The 27891-nt window shown below is 39.2% G+C and overlaps 2 protein-coding genes across 2 annotated transcripts in view; one reads left to right on the top strand and one right to left on the bottom strand.

Annotated features, from left to right (window-relative positions):
- Positions 1 to 93: 93 nt before the first annotated feature.
- On the bottom strand, positions 94 to 27623 carry cnksr1 (connector enhancer of kinase suppressor of Ras 1). The gene is made up of 21 exons (XM_014414320.4): positions 27572 to 27623; positions 26467 to 26624; positions 23953 to 24155; positions 23727 to 23811; positions 15373 to 15414; positions 15123 to 15242; positions 13208 to 13267; positions 10143 to 10211; positions 9769 to 9894; positions 8189 to 8289; positions 6365 to 6501; positions 6005 to 6132; positions 5850 to 5883; positions 4678 to 4853; positions 4443 to 4516; positions 4217 to 4288; positions 3696 to 3766; positions 3301 to 3371; positions 3117 to 3204; positions 2701 to 2885; positions 94 to 1226 (listed from the first exon to the last, which is right to left on the bottom strand). Exons 1-21 carry the CDS (start codon positions 27621 to 27623, stop codon positions 786 to 788), a joined length of 2493 nt encoding a protein of 830 aa, XP_014269806.3. The 3' UTR covers positions 94 to 785.
- Positions 27586 to 27891, top strand: part of rps6ka1 (ribosomal protein S6 kinase a, polypeptide 1) — a 50845-nt gene continuing 50539 nt past the window's right edge. Inside the window, exon 1 of the mRNA XM_076877554.1 lies at positions 27586 to 27771. Coding sequence (XP_076733669.1) covers positions 27622 to 27771 — 150 coding nt within the window. The 5' untranslated portion in view covers positions 27586 to 27621. The remainder of the gene's footprint in view (positions 27772 to 27891) is intronic.

Below are 27891 nucleotides of genomic sequence, written 5' to 3'. Positions count from 1 at the left end.
ACATTATACTGCCACTGTTCTACTGAAATTGAAATTGAGTGACCTCATAGGTGCATATCAGGCCCTTGAAGAGCAAAATCAGATAAAAAGATATTGTTTTTACATTCAACAGGTCTCAATCAGCCCAAATAGCAAAGAGAAATTAAAAATGCATGCCATGAAAGAGTTCAGGTCTTAGGAGGTTTAAGTTCATTAAATATATAATTTTTGGTGAAAGGTTCTCATTAAGGTCATGAAGGGAGTTTGAAAAGGACTTACCCAGACGAGCAATAGCAGTGTTTCTGGAGTAAAAGTTGTGTACAAAATTATTCACACCTTTATTAAGGTAATGTCAATAAACAAATACATAGAGTATTTATAGTAAAACTGTACATACATATCACATTGCAAAAGGTACAACTTATATCACAAGTTCCAAGCAAAGTCATACTTGATGGTATTTTTAACCACAGAAGAAGAAGAATGATAATTTTAAAATTATATAAATATATACCAAACTGAGACTGTGACACTTGGTAATTTCATGTTCTCTTTGCTGTTGTAAACTTGTCATTTATCGAAATTTGTTTCCTAAACAAAAAGACAAACAAGTATGCATTGATGTATTTCACTGACATGTTTGATTTAAAAATGTTTGATTTTGTGGCCATTTTTAATACAACTTTTAACTGCTCCCAATGAAAAAAACCGTCTGCGCTGTCTCATATTGTTGCATGAAGAAAAGCTTTCATTTGTCTAACATTATTAACTGTTATTAAACAGAGCAACTTTGAACTGGTGTGGCTTTAAATGAAGAAGTAGCTCTCTGAAGTGTCTCCACTTTGTGCCATTTCACTCAGCTGTTTGTTTATTGAATCCTGGAGCGAGCCGAGAGAGAGTTCTAATACTGGGCTGCTGTCTGTGCTCGGAGACGCTTGTGACATCTCCAGAAGAACGTCAGATGGCTCTGCATCGACTAACTGCTCCCCATCGCTAAGGCTTAGTCTATATGCGCCTTCTGCCTCTGCGGCGGCTGTTTCCTTGGCAACAGTTTCTAGGGCAACCTCCTCAGTGGGCGTGTCCTGCTCAGGTGCATGGTCCCCTGCTTTGGAGGCCTTGAGCGAGACCAGTTTCTCGATTTCCTTGAACAGCTCCTCGTTGTTCTCCTTCCACTGACGGTACTTTGAAGGTGTCAGATCGGAGTCGCCCAGGATCTTGTTGATCTGCTGCAACTCCGCTTCTTTGGCCTGTGGAGAAAAAGCATTTCCAGTCAGCGACCATGCAGATGAATTTTAATATCACCCTCTGACCATTTGAACACAAAAACCTTTCTGAGCAAGACAGTTTCTTGATATAGTTTCATTCATGCCTCAATTCATAAAACTTGCACAAACACTTTACTTAACTGAGGAGTCTCTGTATGCGCATATATGCAATGTTCTTTTCCTATATTTAGATTTCTGCAGTGAATATTTGCATAGCCAACGCATAAGTGGCCAACACTGCTATGTCTCAGTTACCTTGTGGTTATGTGGACAGTTTTACATGAAGTGCCAGCCACAATAGAAATAAATAGAATGATGGGACTTTTTTCCCCTCCTGGGTTCCCACTCTTTAATTTAAAAACTGAAACAACAGCAGGAGATGAACATGAGATGTGTAGTTACATTTCCAGGAAAGTGCACATCAGGGTATGGCGTAGGGTTTCAGAGAGGTTTGCAGTTACAATCTACCTACGGCACAGACTTACTAGAAGTATAAATCACCTGTGATATTGAGCAAGAACAGTATTGAATTTGAAGGTGTTTGGATGAGACTTTCTCATTTCACAATATGTGAGGCGTTTAAGGAATATCTGTCATATATACACCATCCATCACCGCCGAGTGAATTTCAAGCTGTGGGAAACAGTGCGTTGCAGTTTTAAATAGGAGTGGTTTTACCCATGTCTTCCATGTTCCCTACGGCCAAAGCGAGTTACTAATAAAAGCTGAGTTTTTAATTTTGTTATATAGCTCCTGCCAGAGCAACTTTCGATAATTAAGATGCTTGGTTAATTCACCAGCTGAGCCATTTGTCATGCACTCAGTGATAAATGTACCTGCTACTGTCACGGCTGCAGCAACAGTCGTGTGGTGTTTTGAGAAAGGACCCAAAATGTGGGCACTGGCTGTGATGCGAAGGAGCTTTATTTTGGAAGGTGAAAACAACAAAAGCGAGAACAGAACTAAAGATAAACCTAAACTGGGAAAACTAGAAACAAACAAAACCCGAAACCATAACTCACGGAATGACACGCAGGGAAAAACACCGAGATTCCCCAAATAACACAGACAGAGCGACAATGAACACGGGTGAAACCACACTATATAAACACACAAGGAGAGGACACAGCTGAACCTAGACATGAGAGACACAGACCTTCAAAGTAAAACAGGAAATTTACAAACTGTTTTACAAACACAAACTCAGGAACACGAACAGAGCACTAGGGGAGGACATGGATAGATATAACAAAACACTAAACACAAGAACCAAAACTCTAAGCATTAACAAAGACACATCAAGAAATCAAAGATCAATAATACAAAACAGAAAACACTGGGTCACTGACCCAGGACCATCGCAGCTTTGTGTATCAGTTGCTGGAGTTAATGCTGAATCGCATGGGTTTCCATGCAGACACAAGGAAAGGTAAGACTGGATAAGACCTTTCCTCACCTTTAGAGTGCTTTGCAGAGCTCGGAGCGTGAGTGCCTTTTCATTGATGACGGGATTTTTGTTGCGCCGAATGAATGACTTCCTGAAGTGGTCGTGCGTGAACGGCTGCTCGTGGCCGATCAGAGAAACTCCCCCTTCCTTTAGATTGTTTAGCATCATGCCCATCTCATCTACCTGACCAGGTTCTAACAGAAGGGAGGAAACACACAGGAAAAAAACACAGTCACACAGTTGTTGTGAACCATCTATCCAAAACAGGATTAAAGGTAAGTAAACAACACAATTAATCTTATTTACTCTCTCAGAGAATATTAAAACTTAATGAGTCTTAAAATATTAACACTCATTACGCTGTGATTAAAGACATTTTTTATTACTGAGAGAACAAGAGAGAGGCAGTGTGACATAACAAATACCTGTTCCTTTGCTGCCCTCTGTTGTAGGTCTAGGTAATGGCGCCCTGTTCTTACCCTTGGGGAGAGGTAGGGTGCTGGACTGTACCTTCTGAGAAAGATAATCAAGACAAATATGAAATGAATGTAATCTGGATGTGTATGTGCATGCTTTAATGATTATTTGTGCAATATATAACTCTCTTACCGAGCTAACCTTGTTTTTCCTGCGGGTTGAAGGAGATGATTCGCTCTCTGATTCAGTTTCACTGTAACACTCTGTTTATAAATGAACACAGCTGTCAATGTAATGCCATTACCTAAAATGTGAAGCATCAGGACTGCCATTTGTAAATGGGCAAAGCTACAGTAATTAACAATAATGCTCTGTGTTACTAGATAATTATGAGACTACAATTTGCTCTTATTTTTTATGGTGAAAATATCATTATATCTACCATTTATTTGCTCAAGCAGGACACATCACGATGCATTATTGCTAATGCCGTAGGAAATATATGGGAAAACATGAATTGTATTGTGCACATACAATTAAGTGATTTAGAGTAAAAATTTAAAAGCATAAGAGAAATGTTTCCACACCTTCCTCATTATCTGGGCCTTTGTTGAACTTCTTGTGCTTCTGTATGGCTGTAATCAGACAGTTGATCCATCTGATGAAAAAAAAGGGGATAAGCTATGTCACCAATATTCATACACATTTACCTAAACACTTTATTATTAAGTACTGTACTGGTCTGTGTCCAGGTTCACAGCACTCACAACTGGCCTCCAACAGTCACCTGATCTCAATTCAATAAAGCACCTTTGGGATGTAAAAGGTAAAAGGGAGTCCAGCTTGATACTTGCAGCATCTATCTAATAAAGTGTCTAGTGAGAGTATGTTGAGGATAACATCTTTAAACAATGCATTACAGTCTCACTAGAGAAGCCTGAAAAAAGCAACCAGCAGGGGGCAGTGAACACCACCACCTGTTACAACTTTACCACCTCTAACATAGACTGTTAGCAAAAGGAATGAATAACTGCATTGTGTTCGAGCTAGTGCCCGACACAACCAGCCGATTGTGACATTGTTATATCATTATACAGTATGAACTTACTTGCTCATGTCATTGACATTGTCCGCAGCGAAAATAAAGTTCTGAAATTTCGGGTGGCACATTTGGAATACGCTGGTAGGGAGAAAACAGAAAGAAGGAGCGGGGGTGTCACAAAAATGAAGACCTAAATATGCAGAACATGTGCATACATAATATAATTGCTGTTTTAAACCATGGCTTTCCATTATGGCACCATTATGTGACTCATCACTGGGTTCACTCTTACTATTTTCTCTTGTGCTCTCCGGCGCTTTCTATGCCATAGCTGGATATATTGAGAAACCCCTCTGCCTTCTCCTCCTGAAATACAATTGAAGAAAATTAGACATACTGACAATTAGATGAATGCAAAATATTTTGATAGTTAATAATGCATGTGGCACTAACTCAGATAGATCATGTGCTTTAGGTATTATATGAACTAACAGCGATGATGACCTTTTTCTTGATTTTTTGCTCACCTGTTGACTCTTGTACCAGTAAATGTGAGGCCCACTGAGCACGAACCAGAACCGTTGCCACTTCTGTGCAATGAAGACACTGCTCTCCTTTCTTTTCTTCCAGAGCCAACCATCGCAGTCAGGGTGACTCAAGTCACGGCAGGACACACGACGCCGGCTCATAGCCGTCGTCTTTCCTGAAAGACAAATAAGGAAGAGAAGGGAGATAATGATCATGATAAGTGAACTAAATTTTTGGGTATTTCTTGGGTTTTTTTGGACTTTTGCGATGTCTCCAGTATTAGATCCTTTTAAGACCATTCCAGGAAATATAAAAGCACAGAAAATTTACGATTTAATATTTAAGTCGAAGCAGTTTTTATTTGGGGGGAATTCGACTTGATCTTTCTTTGCAATTCCAAGCACTCAATTCATGTTATTCTTTACTGCTACATTATTGCCACAGCAACTGAACCCTCCTAATCTCTGTATCACACAGCTGAGTTGTCTTAGTATCATCCATAAAGCTTCCAACAAACTCACATCGCTTCTCACATTTGACACTGTGTTACACTGTGTTACACAGTTCACTAACTGCTTAACCCGTACATACTGTTCCCATCGGGTTTTCCAGTAACCTTTGCAGGACAAGTTTCAGGCACTCTACAGGTTTTCAGTGGAATAAAATATCCTCAGTCAGGATTTTTTTGTTAAAGAATCATTATATTTTACCTCTTGTTTCTGTTTAGGCATGTATTTCTTGGCTATTTATCTCTTCTTTCCTTTGCAATGCTTTATTTTCATTGTTTTTCTTTAGTCTTAGTTGTGTTTTGGACATGCTTATCATTCTGTGACCATTTCATGTGGCACAAAATGGCAACAACAGTTGCCTCGAGCCACTTTATATTGTGAGCTTAAGAAACTATAATAATAATAGAGAGAAAAACACAGTAATTAGATGGCCCTTTGTTAGCAGTGGAAAGGAAAAACTCCTTTTTAACAGGCAGAAACCTGGCACAACCAGTCCATCTGCCACGCCTGGTGAGGGAGATTTGCTGTGCTCCTGGTCTTACAGACACTCTTCTATAAGCCACAGCTTACAGAGGAGTTATCAGTTCGGGGCTGATTTTGTCATTACAAAAACACTTCAGTGTTTTGTTTATTTTATTGTCCTGTGATAAAGAAAATCGTACCTTTAGTGGAGGTCTTCTTACCATCCTTGTTCCCCTGAAAAGATAATCAGACAGCGATCACTCAGTGTTTAAAAGCTTACTTTAATTAAATCACCATTAATTGCCTGGATTGTAACAAAAACAATTGTTAGTGAATGTTCTCAATTTCCCCTCACCGTGTGTCCCACCATATCAGGGAAGGAACTGATGCTAGCTCTGTCCTGTTTGGTTCTTACAGGCGAGGGCGAGCGGTCTCTCAGGCGATTTAGTGAAAGCCTTGAACCTGTCAAGCTCTGTGACCCTGCTGGGAAACAGAATGAAGTTTCTAAATAAACCCACATCTTTGCACCTCAGTTACATTGTGGTTTCTGTGCAGAAGGTCAAATGATAGTGAAACTATTACAGTGTGGCATGCCGCGATAATACACTTTGTCTGTTGTAATCAACAGTTTAAAATCCTTCTGAAAAGAAAAACACAAAGTAACTAAAATATAATCAGTTATAAGAAAAGATAAAATCTTGCAAATTTGTCTTACCTGGTGCCAAAAGCGCCCCCTGTCGGCTTTGATATGAAGTGAGGCTCAGATTTTCCTCAAGCTCCTTGACTGAGGATATTTCAGATTCTTCCTGTCCCATGGGCTGCTGTTGCACCTCTGGCCCCTGAACAGCTCGTCTGTAACAAAATATATAGAAATATCAGTCAAAACACTTGGGTTCCACTGATGCAGCATCTGGTATTATAAAATTAAAAGTCCAAATGAAAAGAAACATTGAGCAAAGAATGAGCAGCGAGGAAATTACATAAACATGTTGCAAAAATACAGATTTTTATCTTACTTTATATTCACAGTTGCCACATTAGGCTGATATAAAGTGAAACCTCTAGCTGGAAAACACTAACAGCACATTACAAAACTACAAGTCCTTAAAAAGAGTAATTTAAAGTGATAAAATATGACTTTACTTGCCAGTTTCTCCCTTTTTTCTTAAAATGTAGCTGTTGTATATTAGAATGTGTCAGAATTATTTACAACCACAAGGCACCATCACCGCCCACTCCATCCATTTGTTAGAGTCCGCCTGCTCTTCATCAGCTCTCGCTGTCCCTGTTTGCCTCTTCATCACTCTTTTCCTCCCGTCTACTAATTTTTCCCTGCATTTTTTAAATCTTTCTCCTCATCTCTTCCTTTTAACTCATTTCCAGTCAGTCGTGTGTTGCGAGTGCGCAGTGGAATTTGTGGCATTTGCAGTGTGACCTCATGGGAAACCTGCCAGGTGCTGGCAGATGAACAAGGTCAAAAGGGTTTCAGGGATGTTCAGCTCTACTGAGTAAATGCTGTGTAACCAGATCAGTATTCAACTTCTCATGCATGTATGCAAACAAAGTGATTGACAATTTTTTTTAAAAAGCAAAAAAGAATATTTAAATTCAGAAAATATTAGACAATTGGCAAAAAAAAAATTTTTTTTTAAATCAGTTTTAGACGTCTGTCTACAATTTTGCATATTTTATTCAATTTTGCATTGTTTGCATTCTTGTTTATGTATTTTTTTAATCTTTCATTCTTATTCTCAGGCATTTAGGCGATGTAATGATACCTTTCTTAAAGCATTCTCACTTTTTGGATTGCTAAATATGGCCAAACTATTTGTGGATTGTGCCTCGGGTGTATGCACAAAACCTTTTCTTTCCATAGACAAAAATCGAGATGTTAATGTTTAAACCATGTTTTCATGTACATCACGTCTGAAAACAAAAGTTTGGATTCTTTATCCTTTTGGGGCCCAGTTGCGGGACATTACATTTGACTTACTACTCCTTAATAAAGTATTTTAAACTTTGTTGAGCAGTGGTGACTTTATTGTGTTATTGGGTTAAGGTTTTACAATGTGGTGACCCAGAAAGATCAAACGTTGTTAAGCTGAATAAAACACAATGAAAGCAGGAAAAAACAAAATCGCAATGTTTTTGGTGAGAAAATAATGCGACTAAAAAACAAAACGCAACAAAAACAATGCTGAAGGAAAAAGAGCCACCCGTCTGGGAGCCATTGTTATGCTGCTGACTAATGTTACAGCAATTCTTCTAAGCGATTCCTTTTTAATGTTTACTGAGGGGGCAAATGCACGTGTTCTAAATTGGGGGGTAGAAAGGTTTATATTTCAGATGGGATTCCATGCATCCCCTCAGAAATCTACATCTATTATTCTAACTTTAAATGGAGCTTGGATTTCTTCTTGATGTTTATTTTAGAGACAAACCCAGGTGCTGCTGTATGGTTTAGAATATTAAACACAAGTAGCAGTTCCATCTTATTAAAGGACAAGCAAATGAATGCCCTCAACTGAAAGACAAGGACCTGACAGATGCTGCCACTCTCTTGAGTAATGAATGCCGTGGACCCTCTTGATCGTCCTTTTCTTCTTCCTCCTCTGACTTCTCCTCCTTGTCCTCTTCTTTCTGAAAACACAACAGCGTGTGAGTGTGCAGGTTGAACTGTCTGCATTTAGGGGTCGGTGGAGGGTTAAGAAGCTGGATGTCACGGTAGACTCTAATTGCAACCTTCTCCTAGGCTCTGCCATCTGTGTGCTCTGTGGCTTAGCAGACAAGACGGCAACGCAAACAAACACACACACACACACACAGACACCGCGTGCACACAACTCTACACACACAGCCGGCGAAGTTCTTGGAAGAAAAGCAGGGCATCTTCTGAGGACAATATGGAGTTTATACACTCAGCTGATTCACATCTTTTAAATGTTTTTCTCACCCTATGCCGCCAGCTAGATCTGAGATTAGCACGGTGATGGTCACGAGGGGGGTGTGAAATGCTCACAGTGCGTGCGTGCATGCGTGCGCGTTTGTATCAGATGCAGTGTGTAATTCAGGGTGTTGTTCAAAGACAAACAACAGTTGGCATGGTGACTACTGAGAGTGCGCAAGTGTTTATGGAAATAGATCCCAAATGAGGTTAAACGGAAATCAAAGATATAAAACAATCAGGTTTCTAAGAGAGGATTTGATGCTCAACTCTCACCCCTGGATGTAATTATCCTAAAATGAACACAGACAGCAGATGCTTGAAAGCAGAATATTGCTGCCTTTGAGGTTTCTTCTGTTTAGCTTCACAAATGATTAAAAGTATGAGCATGACAGAGAGGAGAAAAATGTAATTCATTAAAAATGTTCTAGTCACTGTGAGGGCGTAAAATGTGTCGTATTAAATGCTGGCATCCAGTCATTATAGATAACCTTTTCTAAGCTTCTGAGAAGATTTGCTACAAAAATGGAGATTTCCCCCATGATATATCTATAGTGTATCTGCCATCAATTTCACAGCTTTAATTTTGAGACTACATGAGGAGAATTAAATCATGACATTTTGTGGGGTTGAGCAAACAAATGGCAGGGTCAGACACATTCTCCCTGCTGGAAATACTCTTGTGTCATTTAGGTGAAGTTAGAGCCTGGGTAGAGCGTACAGCTGGCAGGACACGGTGACACTCACTGGCTGTGCATTCACAGGACAATTACCTTCTCTTTTCTCGCAGAGGCTCAATCAGACCTCACACAGACTTTGTACCAGAGAGCTTGCAGGGTAAAGACCATTAAAAATATTAGATCCAACTGAGCTGGACATTTGTGTTCTCACATACAGCTCCCGCAGATGTCTAGAGACGTTCAGGGCCACTGTGTGAGTGTGAAAGTAGCTTGAGACGCCATTGTTATAGATTCTGAAGTGTTAGTCACAGGCCTTAGCATAATTTTCCTGTGAAGTCTGTTTTCCAAATTATGTGGAAAGTACAAGTATTGTATAATATATAAAAAGGTAAATACATTGGGGCTTTTTTTTTAATTCACTGACTATTTTGAAGAAAGTTTGTACAGTTTGTGGAGTGAAGAAGTGAGTGGAGGAGGATTTTAATGAGCCCGGACCTGTGTAGAGATGAGCGGGGCTGAGTTGTTGCGTTGCACTGATCCAGGGATCTTCTTCAAGACGAGAGTCACCCCACTGGGATTCTCACGCAGCTTCTTCACAAGGTTAACTCTGCTCCAGCCAACCTGAGGCAGCAACACCGATGGTTATTTCACCGTGAAGGTTATTGTATAAGACACTCAGACTTTGCAGGAGGAGAACTGTCTCAGACTAACAGGACCACACACACACACACACACACACACACACACACACACACACACACACACACACACACACACACACACACACACACACACACACACACACACACACACATATTTATAGTGCAGAGCATTAGGCCCTTAAGTGCTGTATGTACGGTATCACTCACCACTATTTGATCATTGACTTGGATCACTTCATCTCCAGCCAAGACCTTCACGTAGGCATCAGTAGAGGGCTGCAGAAACAGAGAAAATCAACACAATCAACACATCTATATTTGGGTTTAAACAAACCAGATATAGATTTCAGCAATTACACGATTTGTTTTTCACAGACAGCGGCATAAATTTGTAATTGGCACTTAAAGTAGTTTGTTTTATTATGTTTTCTTGTTGTGTGATTTTATTCAGCCTTTGTGAGTCGGGAATAGGGAGAGTTCTGTTCTTTGTTTGGATGTTAGATTAGATACAGTATAGTATTATATTATATTCTGTACTATATTATTATAGTATATATATTATACAGGTGCAGCAACACATTGTGCATTTCTATTAATACTTGTACTTTTATTACATATTCCCCTATCCCCCTCCCACTTATATATGTATACTTATATATATACATGTACACCACATATAACATAATAACTTTAAAAAACACATATAAAAATGCCGAACCCATCTAATTTATATATATGTATATATACATATATACATATATATACATATTATAATGCAAAAGTCTTAAGGTTTACAATTCTTCAACACAACCTGAACTCTTGTAATTTCTTTAAGCAGTCTTCTTGAAGGACATTCAAAGCTCATCTTTAGATGTTTGCATGTTTTAGTTAACTTTTCACCAATTATTTTGTGAACTTAAAAAAATAAAAATTAATAATAAAAAAATTAAAATAAAATAATAATAAAGAGGTGCTATCTTTACTTTTAGTACTTGTTTATCTTGTAAAAAAAATCGCTGATGAAACTTTGACGGACCTGTTTATTGAGACTATTGAGAGTCAACTTCTTTCAAAAGTTTTAGTTTTTATTAGAATATCTGTACTAACTCAGACTAAACTGTGCGTCCTGCATATGTGCCTCCATGCAATAAAAGGCTAAAACGAATATCGAAATTAATAAAAACTCAACAAAAACTAAACATTTTCAAGCAATAAAAACTGAACTGAAACAAGCAACGCAACTCTGGAAACTAAGTCAAAGTGGAATAATAAAAACTAATTAGAAACTACAAAACCATTATAGCTCTGATACACAATCACAGTTGACCTGTTCACCTTATCTCCTTCTCCATAAATTTCTAACTTGCATTTATCACTCCATAAAACCGTTGATACTGATGTTCAGTCCAACTCTTGTGTATTGTGGTTTACTGTAACGTTGAAAGACCTTCAGAAAACCAGGAGAACCATTGATCAAAACCACTTAATTAGTCTGGCTCCTTTGGAAGCTATCTATAAAGTACATCATCTATGTTTATCCTGTAATGTGTATTCAAGTAACCAGACAGAAGTTGTGTTTATGGCTTCCTATCCTGGTACATTTAATTCAATATGATGTTATCAGTTTGTGAGGAATATTTCAACAAATTTCCATAAAATAATGTTTAAGGGTCAAACAACTAGACAGAAATCTCAATATATGGACACTCCAATAAATTAAATGCATACAGCATCATATCTGTGCAAAAATCAAGCATTGCTGACTATGACTGAATAAAACTATAAATATTGTTTGTGACTGCATTCATAATATAGCAAATTTGAGACTGAATTCGACATCAGACAGTCTGCTGATATTGTGAAGGTCGATATTGTGATTATAAGCCAAGGCCCTGTCTGTGCAAGGCAGTGCATGGATCCTTCCCACATTCATGCAGTTTATCTGTATTTGTGGACAGTGGCCATATCTCTTATTAGCCGTCAGCCACAGCAATGTTACAAGTAGCAGGGGAGCCTTTGAGGTTGACATCATGGAAAAATAACATCTTCATCTTTCTGCCCCTCTCCTCCTCATCCTTTCACAAGCCCTTCTTATTTTCACTCATAAACACTCCCTCATACATTTTATAAGCTCCCGATACAAAGGATCTTTGGCTTTCTCAGAAATTCGTTCATCTGCGGCGCATCCATTAGATGATTTCATTTTTCTCAGAGAAGCTTTTATCCACATCAAAAGCCAAATGGTTACAAAGTAAAGCTAATGAAGTCCACTATTGTAATGTAATGCACCACATGTACCAGATCTCCCTGTTGTTGCCTCCAGTTTCCCGCTCAGCTACAGCCGGTGTTTAACTGAATATCTGACACACATAGGAAAATCCTGTGAGTCACAATGTGTTATAAACTTGTTTACATCCAGTCTTACTTATGGTTGGAACAAGCAGCCTTGTAGAGATTTAAAAATAAACAGTATGCCAGTATTTGCAGCACGAGGACTGATATTGGTGTCAGTTTCGGCGACAGCGAGGCAAGGAAAGATAAGCCAGCAGCTAAAAATAATACCTCACACAAAGTACTTCCAAGGGGATTTCTGCCTGGTAGAGAACTAATGTTTCCACAAGAAATCGATGAAAATCTTAATTTTATACTTTAACTGTGCAGATGAGAGGATAGCCTGATTTAGATTCTGCATGTGACTTTAAAAAGGAAAAAGAGGATGGTGTAGTTTTATGAAATCAGATAAAAGTTTCTTTTTTAGAAGAATCAAAAACAAGAAACCAAATGATGCTCGTGTTTTATTTTTGCTTTTCACAATTGGAAATATACTTCCAGTTCCTTCTAGATAAGAAACTCAGACAGACTTGTGCTATTCTGTCCTAAGCAGAACAAAACCTTCTGATAGAAGAAGTGTAAATGAGTATGAAAGTGTCAGCTCCTGCAAAAATATCTGGCAGAGCTCAGCATAACACGACGCTATCATAATGATCTTTTTAAAGCAATAAATCCCATCTGCTATATTTTCCTGCACTTGTAGCCAATCAGTGAGTACACATATACATGAGTACATGTTAACAGAGCTGGTTAAGAAATATAGAGGCACTGTAAAGAATCTGCACGGGGCTCTTGTAAAGAGACAAACTGTTGACAGGTTGGTTTGAAGTTCACGATAAGTGGCTTGCTTACGAGCACTTGTGAGGCAGCGATGGTTAACAGTGTGTGGTTTGATGGCTGAGTCAACAATGAGGAAAGAAAAATAAAGGCGAGAGTCTGACCTCAGCGGCAGTTCCAGTCACGTAGTGGTTGCTGGAGTTGGTGGATGTTATCTCGATGCCCTGAAAGAAAGCAAAAAAAAGGAAAAATGTTACGTACTTTTCCGAGTGATAAATTTATGAACTTTGCCACACAGAATGTTAATTTTGCACATCACTGAATCAGAATGATTCACCGTAATGGACAGATAAATTTACTGCGTCTTCTTGCCGTCATTATCAGATTATGTACATAAAGATATTGGTGTCAGCCTCCACCTGTCATCTTGCTGTGACTGATCATTTTAATATAATGGGCGTATGGGGAGACAAATAATTGCATTCCAGAAAGCCCTGATCACATAATAAATACTTATCACGACAGAAACTGTGGAAACATGAATGGAGTTGATCCATTTTTGACTAAAAAGCTCAAAAGTGATTTAATAATTAAAAGGCACATCAGTGCTCACATAGTCCTCTTCTACTCAGTTTGAGCTTTATTACTGCAAACCTCATTCACCCATTCACGTACACATTCATAAAAGTACTTTTTTTTTTAAAGCATGTGCACTTTGAACCTAACACTCACACACTCACATGGATGCATATGGGAAAATTCTTGGTTCGGTATCTTGGAGACTGGAAGAGCAAGGAATCAAACCACCAACCTTCTGATTAGTAGACGACCTCCTGAGTCACAACCACCAATAAATCAAATTATTACATTTATAGATACATTTAATAATTAAACGCACTGTAGTTTGGAGTAAATACGGTCCAAGTGTGGATGAGAGTGATGACTAAAGCATAATGAAAGAGAGAATTGCAGAACGCAGCAGTAATTATCTGCCTTTATAATCAATGAAAGCTGCAAACAGCTTCATTGTTCAATAAATGTTTTCAGTGCTTAGAAATAAATAGTCCATTTTAATAATATGCTTAGAAAAAGCCATATTTAGTTTCTTTCTTAAGTCCAAAAAATATAAATCTACCTATAATGAACACTAGGAGCCAGACTGAGTCACTTTCTCTTAGTCATGTACTGCAAACAATTTGTTTGTTACTGACAGAAATGTGAATTTGAGAATTTATTTTTTTGTGTGCTTTGGACTCGTGTGCACGTCATGACTTGAGCGGGTATACGTCATACTGGCTACACTGAAAGTGCATAAATCATCATCCTTCCTGTCCCTCACTTCCCTTGGTTTCTCTTTTTAGTTCTCGTTACTCTTTAATCTGTCGACAGGCAGAAAGCACTATTGCTGACGTGCTCCAATCAATTTCCCTCCGTCGAGGACAATCAGTTTTTGACGCTCGCTGTTAAGCACAAATCACAAAAGGGAAGGAAATTGGTTAAACGCATTTCTCTGTAGGGATTAAAATGAAACTAAAGGGACACAAGATTACGTAAATCACAAACAAAGATGAGAGCTGTAATTTTACTACTTGATGTTCTGACTTGGAGGAAAAAAGAGAAGAAGCGGCACAAAAAGTACACAACTGAGATAAGGGTTCTCGTGAATCTAATAGGAACAGGTACAAGGAGAACCTTGAGTTAGATGGAAGAAGTGGTGATGATGATGGAAACCATCGGGTAATGATGAAGACAGGAAATGAATACTGAAAATAAAACAGCGAGAAAAAAGTAGGACAAAAAAGGGAAGTGAAGAAACAGAGAGATGAGATTTGAAAAGTAGGAGACATGGATGATTAGGAAAGTGGACCAGAGGAAAAACTTTAGCGAGTGAGGTTTAAATTCAAGAATGAGTATAAATAACTGGATTTAATGCACTAAATCTAAAGTTACCTTACTCCTTTTTAAACATGTACACATATGTTTTCCTTTGTGTGCCATTAGAAACAATACGTCCTCTCAGGAGTTCTAAATTCAATGAAGGCAAAAATTCTACAGTTATAAAGCGAAAGATGTCTTTACCAGCTGATCACCGGGTGCCACGGGTATCAGTTCGACACTCTCTAGCTGAGCGGTGTGATTGAGGAGCGCTTCGGGGCAGCAGTTCAGGATCTCGTCACAAACCGCCACCAACTGACGGCACTGAGGAAAGAAACACGTGCCATTCAGAATATCTCATTTACTTCATAGTAAAACAAAGGACAGCAAAACAGGTTAAATTACTCCAAGGCACAATGAAACGGACGAACATAGAAATAAGTGAGAAACTTACGACAGAGATGATGTCCTTTTCTTTTTCGTAGCAAGTGCTGTTCTGTTGGATGAATTAAAAGAAATGATATGAGCAGAAGGCTGACCAAATGACACCCTGTAGCCTATGTACGACATGCTAATGTTATTGATTTGTGGAAATGGGACAGTTTGACTAAAAACCCATGTCCCATTTCCTCTTCACAGCATGAGTCAGGAAGTGAAAGGCCTCGGGTTTTTAGAGGACACAGAAGCATCCCTGGAGATCTTTAGTGTGTTTTTTCTGGCTTTCTACAATGAATGAATGTTTGCTCTTCACATACAGACGAGTCAGTTATCTTTGGATCAGATCTGCACAATATTCTTTTAGAGTCCACCTATTCTGTTGTGTCATCCAGTTTTAAGCTTTATCTAATTTTTTTCCTGTAATTTTATCCTTGGCCTTGATACCATGATGGCAAACAGGCCCAAAAGGCCCCACACTGTGCACTTAAATGGCACATTTTTACCACAGCAGTCTTTATGATGATTCTCATTCACCTATTCAGCCATACTTGGGGCTGCGATTGGTGGACAACCCACTGAACCACATGAGCCACAGCTGCCCCTATGCCCATGCTGATATTCAGCTCCCCTTTCCTATGCTAAACGAAATGAGTTCTTTCAATATAACTGAAACTTTAACAATTTAAAAGGTCCAGTACTCGTGGGTGCACAGGATTTTTTTTATTATTATATTATAAAATTTGCAAATGGCAGACTTATAAAAAGAGATATTCCTCAACTCCAGCCTTTTATTTGATTCGCGTCAGCAGATACGTTTTGTGAGGAGAAAATTGAAAATCTCTGACGAATATCAAAGTGGCCTTGGCCTTGTTTGCGCTGTTTCATTTTTCAGATTTCTTGGCGTTATTACCCAGGAGTTCACATACTGTACTAAACAGTACACACTCTGCTAATACATTTCTATCCAGAGTGGGTAACACACTGATTTGTTGCTCATAACTGTCACGCAAGATGAACCCATCTTTTAAGACAAATGCTCTCGTTTACTGTACATGAAACATTGCAAACATTATAATGTTAATGTTACAAACGGATCATCTAAACATGCACACATGCACGCACAGACATACACACAGTCAGTATCACAGTTACTAGAATTCATGCGACAGATGTATGTTGGCTAATCTCTGGTTTCTGGGATGAGGGTGTTAATAACGCCTTCCTATGAGCTTTCCTGCGAGGTAGCTGAGTAGTCCCGGGAGCTAAAGAAACAAGCAGAGGCTTTGAACAATGGAGGACAAATGAGGGGTTAAAGGTGAATAGGGCATATGTTTGCACACCATATAATATTCACTGACTCGTCTAATGCCACACACTATTACTGCCCTAAGCTAATTTGCAATGGCCAGCGATGTAATGGGTTACATAATGGATTGCAAGGGGAAACTAATCCCTGTGAAATGTAGCAAGGGATCAACAGTGAACACGGCTGGATTTCTGGGCTAATTAAAGGCTGCGACACAAGGCTGCAGGGAGAGGTACGACGTGATTACTGGCCAGTTCAACTGGTCCGCTTGTGCTTGTGTTCTTTGTATGCTGCTATTCCCCGTGGGGATTACTGCATGAGAGTGGCTGCAAACTGTTATATACACCAAAACAAACTGATAAAGATTCAGATATTCAGATCTTTATTTTGATCCCTACTACGGCAACAGAGTCTTGTCATGGCACATTGCTTGTGAGTTAGGGTGCTAAATGTGTAATAAGTTTGTTAGTTGCTCAGGCTTAAATCACAAAATAAACCAAAGAAAAGATGCAGAAAGCAGAACATCAACGAGTGCCTTGTCCTAAAGCACAAAAGCTGCATCATGTGTAAGTAAGATGCGAACCAAAGCATTATGATTATCATATAAAGGCATGATCAAAGCATTAGGAAAAAATAGATGCAGCGCTAATTTAAGCCATTTGCAGAAGTTTTACATGTCCCTCAATACCACAAGAAAATGAAGATAATCGCAAGAGGCATCTACAGCCATGCTAGAAGGCTTGATACTTTCTGCAGGGACATTTCACAATAATCTGTATAGCATCATTATTAACAATTGGCTTCAAACAAACAAACACAGCTGAGTTTTTCAGATACTGCCTGATCGCTCCCTTCACACTGATGCCTTCAGTTTCGTAGTTATGCTCACAGAATATGTAATGTTTACCAAAACGCATCCTTATTACAAACACAAGGACTCACCACTGCATTAGTTATGATGTGGTTGGCTGGAGATTGTTCACTGTATCTCTCTAAGCTCCAATAGTTACCAGCTACGCTCCTCCAAACAGCTTTTTTATGTCCAGAAGTTTTAGATGGATTTGGGGAAAACAGCATTTTGTTTGCATCTTTTAAAATGGGATGCTCTGCACATAGACCTAAACTTAAACAAAGTTTTATCTACTGCTGAACTTAAAAGCATCATATAAAAGAATGTCCCCAAAGTTAGGTGTCATTTTATTCTTGAATGACTTTTATGTCCATGTTGTCCAACAAAACAACACAAAACAAAGACAAATCCTCTGAAAATCCTAGAGAACTGTTGCTCAAGAAATGCAAGAAAGTCTGCTCCTTGGAAGCAAAATATAAAGGCATTATGGATGGCTTAAGACTTTAATTTAACATATTTGAAGAACTTAGTTTGTACAAATCAGTGCTGTAAATAGCAACAGCAGCTGCGGTTCTAATTTGGTGCCACCTTTCACACACATAAACTCTCACCATAGCTTTATAGAAATATGGTAAAAATAAAGCCAAACCAACGCCTCTACTTTCTGTTGTATTTAAAGTCACGCCACAGGTTATTTCCCTTCAGCAATGCAGTCTGTTCTGCATTCTTTTCTAGCTCTGCCAGAATAGGAAATGACACATCTCAGGTGGGCGACAGGTACAGTTGTGCCGTGAAACTCAGCTGGGCGTGGTGGGAAAACAAAGACCACAAACTAACATTTCTCACTGCTGGTATCACACTAAGAATCAATTACGGGCACCAAAACTGTATGCATGGGCGTGTTCGTGCATATAGAAACAATGAATCACCCCTTTCTAACATAAGTGAGCATTGAAATTACGAATAATTATTACAAATCTATAAAAAGAATATGCGAGCTTGTCTGTGGTAAAGACCTGACAAAGAAAGAAGCAGAGGAGAGGAAATGAGATAAGACGTAAGGGGTGGGAAACATTTAGTTTTCAACAGCATGTTGTACTGTCACTCTCGAGTTGAATCAATTTTAGATCGCCATCAACAAAAGCAGAACAAGATGCCCACAAAACTGAAACAATGAAATTGATGCAGGCCTATAAACTGTGACTTTGCCAACAAAACACAGCAATGGCACTCACCAAGTTTTGAGCAACAACAAGTTTATTCTGCAGCCAGATTCTCAAGCCTAACCTTTAACATTACTCCAACTATAATAGTTACAGATTAGCCACAGTGTAGACATCAATAAATGGTAGACAATCCCAGTTAGGAAGAGCAGCAAACTTTAAAAAAAGAGACACAAATCTTTCTTCATCTCACCTTTAATGAACGAGAACAGTAGTTTGTGCGTCGCCGCACGGTTCTGCTGCAATACTGCGCTTAGTGTTGTGCCAGCCTGTCTTAAAGATGCTGTTGTGCAGCCAGTGCTTAAAAAACCTAATCTTGATTCCTCTGTTCTTGCAAACTTCAGGCCTATTTCAAAGCTCCCCTTTATGTCCAAAATTTTGGAAAAGATTGTATTTGTTCAGCTGCAATCTTTTCTATCTGGTCACAATGTTCTCGAGAGGTTTCAGTCTGGTTTTAAACAATAATAATAATAATAATGGATTGGATTTATATAGCACTTTTCAAGGCACTCAAAGCTTTTCATAGCACTGAAACTGCACTTTTAAAAGTCCTTAATGATCTTTTACTAGACTCAGCTGTGCTTTTGGATTTGATACTGTTGACCACAGCATCTTGATCTTTCGGTTGGAGCAATGCGGCATCAAAGGCACTCCAGAGTGGTTCAGGTCATACCTCTCTGATAGGACTTTCTCAGTGAAGATTGGAGATTTTACCTCTTCCACAGCCTCCTGTACTTGTGGTGTTCAGCAGGGTTCTGTACTGGGGCCAATTCTATTCTCTATCTATATGTTGCCTCTGGGTCTTATTTTTAGGAAATATAATATTAGTTTTCACTCATATGCTGACAACACTCAGATCTATCTTCAGCTAAAGAGAAACAGTTCTGCCTCCCTAGAACCTTTATTTCAGTGTTTCGGCGAAGTTAAGGCCCGGATGGCCTCTAATTTCCTGAATTTCAACAAAAATAAAACCCAAGTGATCGTTTTTGGACCAAGTTGCAATTCTAGAACCTCACATTTTAATTTGCGCAGTTTAGAACCGTTTATCAAATCGCATGCAAAAAATTTGGCGGTTATATTTGACAATAAGTTCACCTTTGAGAAACAGATTAGTTTAGTTGTACAGCGGTCTTTCTTTAAACTGAGGCTTTTATCCAAGGTGAGATCTTTTTTGTCTTTTACAAACCTAGAACAGGCAATTCATGCTTTCATCCTATCACAACTGGACTATTGTAATTCTTTATATGTAGGCATTAGTCAGACTTGTCTTGCAAGGCTCCAGCTGTTTCAGAATGCCGCTGCTTGTCTTTTGACACAAACGAAGAGAAATGAACATATTTCCCCGGTGCTTGCCTCACTTCACTGGCTCCCTGTACATTTTAGAATCAATTATAAAATCTTATTTGTGACTTATATTGCACTGAATGGACAGGCCCAGGGTATCTGTCAGACCTACTGCAGCTTTATATGCCCCCTAGAGCTCTTAGATCGGGTGATGTTTTGCTTTTGGCCACACCAAGGTCGAGGCTGGTTCTTAGAGATGATCGTGCATTTGCGGTCGTGGTGCCTAAATTGTGGAATGATTTGCCTCTCCGCATTAGACAGGCTCCTACCCTCAGCCTTTTTAAATCCTATCTTAAAACACATTTCTACTCACTGGCTTTTAATACTGCATGAGAGTTATTTACTTATTTATTTGTTATTAGCTGTTTGGCATTGATGTTAATTGATATTGCTATTTTATTGTGTGTTATTTTATTGTGTAATTTGTATGTTTGTACAGCACTTTGATGAACACCACTATTGTAATTAAAAGCGCTATATAAATAAATACATAGAAATAAATAGGAATAGTGCTGAGCTGTCTTGTCTTGTGGATCATGGTGTGTGTGGCCCGATCAGGTGCTGGGCTAACTTTGGAACAACATCCTGTGCCTTAAAGCTGTTTGCTCCATAGTTGTCTAGGAAACAATGACACGCTTTTATGTGGGTGTAACATTCAGAAAAACAAGAATGGGCACAGCCATGCATGGGCACACACACAACAGGAGGCTAAAACCAACAACAAATGAGATGACAGGAATGTACAGTATGCTCAAACATGGACTGTTGATTGGAGGCTGTGCAACCTATTACAGATCCTTAAAATCTACCAAACTTTACATCAAAAGTCTACACAAGATCTCTTGAGACAGACCTCTGCTGCCTCAGCACGCATGTTTACATACTTGGACTACCCCTGTGTTAACCACCAACTCACAGACTTGCTATAAAAAGACTGGAAGACATAACTATGTTAGATCTCTTCCACTCCTGTTGCTCTTTTCCTTGTTTGTTTTTTTTTCCATACCTTTTTCAAATTCTGGTCTTTTGGGGATTTCTCTTCTGCTCTTGTTTTTTAACCCTAAAAATAACACAAGCTATAGTTTGACAGCTCTCATGCATGATGACTTTTTCATCCTCTTGCCAATTCATCCTGAGTCTAATTCCGGTGAGCAATAAGATCCCAATGCTAATTTTAAAGATGAAGTAGTTGTGTCCTACAATTCGTTTTATACAACAACAACAAACTTTATTTATATAGCACATTTAAAAACCAGTGGTGTACCAAAGTGCTTAATATTATATTATTATGTGTCTGCTTTAAAACACAAGATTAAAAAATAAAAAATAATTAAATAGATAAAAACAAAAGGGTGTACAATGCCTCTCGTCCTTTGACAGCTCAATAGGCTCCAGCCACCCTGGGCATAGTCCTTCAAGAGTTAAACATTAAAATCTCTTGAGTAACACCTTCACCTTGATGTTCTCATGTGAAAGGCACTATTAAAAGTCTGACTGTTGTTTTTCCAGAAGAAATGGAATTCCAGTTATACTCACGTACCGTTTTATAATGAATTTCCTCAGTTCATCGCCACCAATTTCCCTTCTCTGTCCCTCTCTCTTTGCTTGCTGCTTGGCTGCTTCAAAGCAAACTGAGCCTGTGCTACTGTGAAAATCAGACCTGACAACTTTAGTGCGGCATCTTCAACGACACCAGCTGACTACTGACCCCGAGCACCCTCGGGGTGAGAGAAAAGAAACACGCACACACTTAAATATACACAAGCACACAGGAAATAAGACTCCTTTTTTGATGCAAAGGATGTGGTTTGGCTTCTTTAAAAGCCCTTCTTTAGAAAAGACGTCATGCTAAAGGGTGGCCTCCTGACAGGACAGTAAATGCCACAGGGTGGGGTGTGTGATACCAGCCGAGCCTGAAGCAAAATCTTTGAAAATGCTAGTCTGTATGGATGCTTTTAGTGATGCTATGCTGCTAATGCGATTGCAGCAGTACAAGAACGTGTGCACACACGCTGCTCAAAACTGACCTTACAATTGATCTGCCAAGAGTTTTCTATCAAAACCGTTGATATCCAGCATTTATACAATAGATGTGGCTGATGTTTAAGAAGAGGAACCTGAAACAATAGTCATCCTGTTTTCTGGTTAACACATAAGCCCACTAATAATTTCCTCACATGCCTCTGACCTTACTTCACAGAATAGTCTCAGCAGCTCTGAGCAGTTTTATATAAAATAACACCTAGCTTTAAAACACCTGATTATATTCAAAATTTAAAAACAGGAACAAACAAAAGCTCGCCGATAACAAATGGTGATCAACCGGACAATGAAAGAAAACAACAGGGGACAACGCTGATTCAGCTCATAGGATCAAAAAAAATCCCTTCAGAGTCAACAACTAAAATCAATCTTAAATCCATGCTTCCTTCCTTGCCTGCTGCTCACTGAAGCCCATTAGGGTAATGTCCTGTTTTCTAGACCCCAGAGATTGATTTTTAACTACACCAGCAGAAAATACACTTGCTTTTATATCTAAGTGTAGGTATTTTAAGCATTCAAGCAAAGAAAAAAAGAAAAAAAGGATCAACATGTGGAGAGTTATCCAGTTAAAGAGATGAGAACTCTACCTGTTGTGGTGGGCAGGTGTCCAGGAGCTTTAAATAAACCTCTCTAAATACTCAGAGTTCTCTTTCAGCCACAGCTTCTCTCTACTGCTTACTGTCTCTGTATCTCTCGAATTATCTTCCATTCATGTTATCGCTGGAGCTCCATTTTCTTTTTCTCCTCTTCTCTTCTCAACTTCTGTCAGGCTATTTATCTCTAATGTCACCACAGTGCCCAGCTAATAACTTCTCTCTGCTTGTTGCTCTTTGCAGCGCGTCTATCAATCCACACTCCCTCAGGAGTCAAAAGTCATTTAGTAGCGGTGGTGCAATCCCTCTCTCAGTCTCCTCCCCTTTCTCTCCCATACCCTTTGCTTCCCACTCAGCTCTTCCCCCCCTCCTTCCTTCCCTCCCACAGGCACAACAACATATCCAGGCCTGCCTTTCCTGCTACCTGTGAGCACATTTCACCCACCTTTACATGTATCCTATTATAAATATTCTTTCTCCCCACCGCCATTTCTCTCAATCGCACCCTGCCGGGGTAAACACAGACCAAACCAAGCCGTTCATTTTGCCAGCCCTTTTAACCTAAGCGTCTTCAAGTTACAGCTGCCTCCAAATATGCCAGGAATGTAAAGATAAAAATTGCATTACTCGGGCTAAACTGAGGAACAGGGAGTGTGTTTGTGCTTCTGGCTTGCTCGTTTGGGCTTTTTGATTTGAAAAATAAATAAATAAATCGCACAACAGGTTGCAGTTCCCCTTTGGAGGTTTATAGTGTGCATGAGAGTGCTGCTGGAAACATTGTTCAATAGTGTTTGGTTCCTCTTAAAAGTATACACTTTGTGTGGACTCACGAGCACATGTGCTGTGAAGTACTTGTGTTCAATTCTCTGTATTGTAAGAGCAGACAGCTGATAAAAAATATATATTAGTATATATTATATATTAGTTTGTTTGGTTTCTTTTACTGCAATAATGCCATTCACAAGCTCATGTTGAGACTTTGATGCAGTTATTTAGAAAAAATGGGCCTACCTTGTGCACAATGTCTCCCAGCTCTTTGCAGTAACTGAATATGTTCTTGGTGGTGGTGTATGTATTGAGCTGGGAATATTGATATCTGAAAAGAAAATGATTGCAGTTTATATAGAAAAAACTCTAAAAACCAGAATATGCTTAAGAAACAGCAGGGGACCTTCCTGATTTACAATAACTTCAAATTTTAAAAATAAAAAGGTTAGCTTGCTTTCTGTTTACAGACCTGTTGAGCAAAGAGAAGAGGCCTTTGGCTGAGGCGATGAGTTCCACTACGAGCTGCAGAATTGTGGGAGTCAGCTTGGTAGTGCTCCGTCCGTCGTAGCTGTTGAGGCGCCAGCGGGCCTGGATGCCCATCTGTAGGCTGTGAGCAACAGCGCGGTGCTTCTCTATCAGACCACGTAGGTTCTCACCGCCTATACCATAGGTCTGGACACGCACAAAAAAAAACACAAATCCAACTAGTACAGTGCCCTTTTCACTCAAAAAACAATGTGTTACATTAATGATGTTGAATGTTTAATTCACAACACCCCTTCTTCGTTTCTACTGTCCCTTTACAGTTAACACAATATATCGCTTAAGATACATTTGATATAGTGTTCACAACATGTCCCTTTGACTCTGAACTGGATGGAACCTGCTGTGTGTAGCACATCGGCCCCCCGCTCTCTCGTCATTTCCTGTCGCTTCTATTCGGTGTATTTTTGAACAAAGCCAAAAAAATGCATCTAAAATCCTTAGAACACAATCCTCAGCATGTCATTTCAATATAGCTGTGGGGAGAGAGTTCAGAGAATTCATTATACAGACTTTTTTCTTGGTATTGTAGCATGAATGCTCAGCAAAGGCTGTGCGACCTGCACAAAATCCAGCATTTCTTGTTGATGGAAAAATGTGTGTTGTTTCCTGTTTTATTTTAAGATATGTGAAAAAGTGACCATGTAAGTTACTGTTGTCGAACATTTACTACCAGCATGACAATTGAATTGTTTATTACCCAATCAGACCTCTCAGGTCATCAGGTGCAGAACCAGAATTAGATACAAGTGTGGGTGCTTTCAGTTTCTGTGGTTTTTTTCTTTGGAACAAGCTGCACGTTCGTCTGACCTGAGGTCAATTACAACCGTATCTACATTCAAAGACAAACTTCAAACCTTTTATTCTCACAGGGTTACGCTTCATGACTCTGTGTATGTATATTTTATATGTAATCTTTTGTCAAGGTATTGATATTGTGTTATAGCACAGCTGTTATGAAAAAATGCATGTCTGTTTTAGGTATTTTAGCAATTGTCTGAGCGATTATAAAGAACCATAATGAGTAATTTAAAAATTCCATTAAACACCTGTTTTTCATAAACTGCCCACATGGATCTAATCCACCCGGAGCAATTAAAAAGAAGCACAGCATTTTATAAACAGTCTATCCTGAACCCTTAACTGCATAAATGATCAATCACAGCACAATGCAATACAAGTGAAAAGGGGAGAAAAGCAAATAGATTACACTGTAACAAAGAGTAATATCAATACATAATAATACAATCATATGCTTGTCATCACAGTTTGCTGGCCAGCAGCATGAGACGTGACTCTTTAGAATCACTGAAGGAGGAGCATGCAATTGTCGTGACCCACTCACCCATGGTCAAGAGGCTTGTTGGTACACAACCAGCCGGAACACTGGGCCTGTCAACAAGTGGCCATGAATTTTTCATGGCCTTTTCAACACTGTAGCTGGTAATTATCTAACCATGCGCGTGAACCTGTTTGGTCTACTCCATGTGAGTATCTGATGGGTGTTTTTATGAATGAGCGCAGTGTTAGCGCTTCGTGGAGCATTAAGTCCTGGAGGGAGGAGAGGAAGTGGGCACATGAAGCCACATGCACACTATAATGGAAGCTTGAAAAGCAAAGCTTTTACTAAGTGTTGCACCCTCATTCGCACAGACTTTGGGTTTGAACTGTTCATGTTGTAACGACTAATCAGTATTAGTTATTTCGGCAGTTTAAGCAGCCTGAGTCTTAGGCTGATGTTTACAGGCTGTTACGCCACAAGAGCTGGAACCCGGCCTGGTACTGTCCTCCTCAATTAGTCCTAAGGCCATTCTGGAGTCCCCTCCACACACACACACAGACACACACACACACACAAACACATACGCACACAGAATTTAAGTCTCCTAAAACTTGCTCTTAAAATTGGACAAGCAGGGTAAATAATTAAGCAGCAGAAAAAATGGGATAGAGAATCAAAGGGAATGCATAAGTTTTTTTTTTTTAGTTGACTGCACGATTTCCCTAAAATTTGCATGCAAACTATTAAGCCCAAGCTTTTGTATTCTAAATCTGCTTTGCTTACAGCTGATGCATGACTAGTCCTTTGATCTTAGCTAGAAAACCAAAGTAAGTACTTTACTGTGATATGTTGGATTGTTGTAAAAGTGACAGAAAAGTCAAGTACTGGCTGTATGTTCTGGCTAGATTTGCAACCGATTGACCAACAGCTGCTCATTCCACTGTGCAAACAAAAATAAGGTGTAAAAACACAGCAGTGAGGCAAAATTATATCTCTGTGCTGCTGTATCAGAACATACGCACCACCAGAACATGATAGCATGATTACTGCACCGTTACAATCTGCAGCATAGCAAAAACATGACAAGAGATACTCAGAGATACACTCACCATCACTGTCTACATGTATTATAATATGTAATTCTCATTGCTCACTCACCAGAGAGCACAGTTTCTCCACAGCCTCCAGTATAAGCTCCTGGTGTCCAATCTTATGGACTCCCAACGCCTCCAGGTCCTGAGAAGTCAACTGGAGCAGGTCCACCCCTGATAGATGCCACTGTGCAACTGGATACTGATGCAGTGGGGTATCCAAACCTTGCCGAAGGGCACAAAAAACAACAGGCTTTAGCTGCACACATGGCAAAAGTATAACTGGAAAAGTCCACATACTCATAAAGTCCCATGCATGTGCAGGCTTGAAAATGGTCTTCTTCTTCTTCTCTACCACATGTTGAGTAATTACGTTTGAAAAAGTAAAGACTTGACTGTGAAACACGAGTAGTTTACTAATATCTGAACACTATAGTGGTACCAAAGTAATACCTGTATTATGTGTATTAACTGTGCTATTAACTGTGTATTAAATTAAGCTATGATTTATGATCAAAACCACATCAGTAAAAAGCACAAGTCAAAAACATGATATTTAGAATTATCTCTAAAGCATGGAAATCATTAACACTTCTGTATATATATAACTACAATATATCAGTAATATGTAAGGATATTTTAATATGCTTTTAAATACTCAAATACTGCTTTTAAATTAACACTAAAATGAAAGTATTTACAGCAAAATGTACTTTTACTGTTCAAGCTGTATAATATATAGAGTGACTCCTTGTCAACAGTAATCCATAAAAAAGTAACATGTTTATAATTACAAAAAAGGAGCTTACCATAAATTCAGAATATTAAAGTTAATCAATTACCTCAAAGCTGTGCTCAGTTACTTTCCTCCACTACTTTAACACGCTTTAACATACCAACTGGGGAGGCCTGTTTATATGACGAGATCTAAATGTACATGACAAGCATTCATATAAACTATTGTTTATGAGGACACTATTTTAGTTGTTGACACTGATCAGAGCTACACTGTTTTGGCTTCTCCCTCTGCACGGGCCACTTCCTCATTCCACCTTCACCTTCCACCTCCAAGAGGATTTGTGTGGCGATTCTATTTCTAACATTACCGTGCGAGCCAAAGTACCTGTGAAGTGATCAAGGCGTTAGACAAGGAAAAGCAATATGTGTCTCACCTTGGAGCCACTTGCTCACTCTCTCCTCGCTCCACGACGTTATAGGCTCCATGCTCGGAGTCCTGTTGCAGTCGCTCGTTCAGTTCCCAGCGGTCCTGGCCGATTTCTACCTCTCTGGGTGGCTGGAAGAAGAAAAAGTAGATCCTGATTTGGAATCAGACGACGACGACGACGACTGGCACTCCTTCTCTCGGGTACAGGTAAGAGTCTCTCACCTGCTGTCAGCCAATAACACAGAACTGTCAGCCTGCACCAGGAGCAAGACCCCTCCCACCTATCCCCCACCCCTTCCTTACCTGAAGGAATAGTGTGTTTACTGC

Source organism: Maylandia zebra, linkage group LG19 (assembly GCF_041146795.1).
Source record: "Maylandia zebra isolate NMK-2024a linkage group LG19, Mzebra_GT3a, whole genome shotgun sequence".
NCBI classification, from domain to species: Eukaryota; Metazoa; Chordata; class Actinopteri; order Cichliformes; family Cichlidae; genus Maylandia; species Maylandia zebra.
This window is presented reverse-complemented; position numbering and strand designations above follow the sequence as displayed.

What these genes read in the sequence shown, in the direction of transcription:
- cnksr1 (XM_014414320.4), bottom strand. Translation starts at nt 27,623, where the DNA reads ATGGAGCCTATAACGTCGTGGAGCGAGGAGAGAGTGAGCAAGTGGCTC. An exon ending in GGAGAGCACAAGAGAAAATA is followed by an intron (nt 4,289 to 4,442) that starts GTAAGAGTGAAC and finishes TCTCCCTACCAG; the next exon opens with CGTATTCCAAATGTGCCACC. An exon ending in AGGCCCAGATAATGAGGAAG is followed by an intron (nt 3,372 to 3,695) that starts GTGTGGAAACAT and finishes ATTTATAAACAG; the next exon opens with AGTGTTACAGTGAAACTGAA.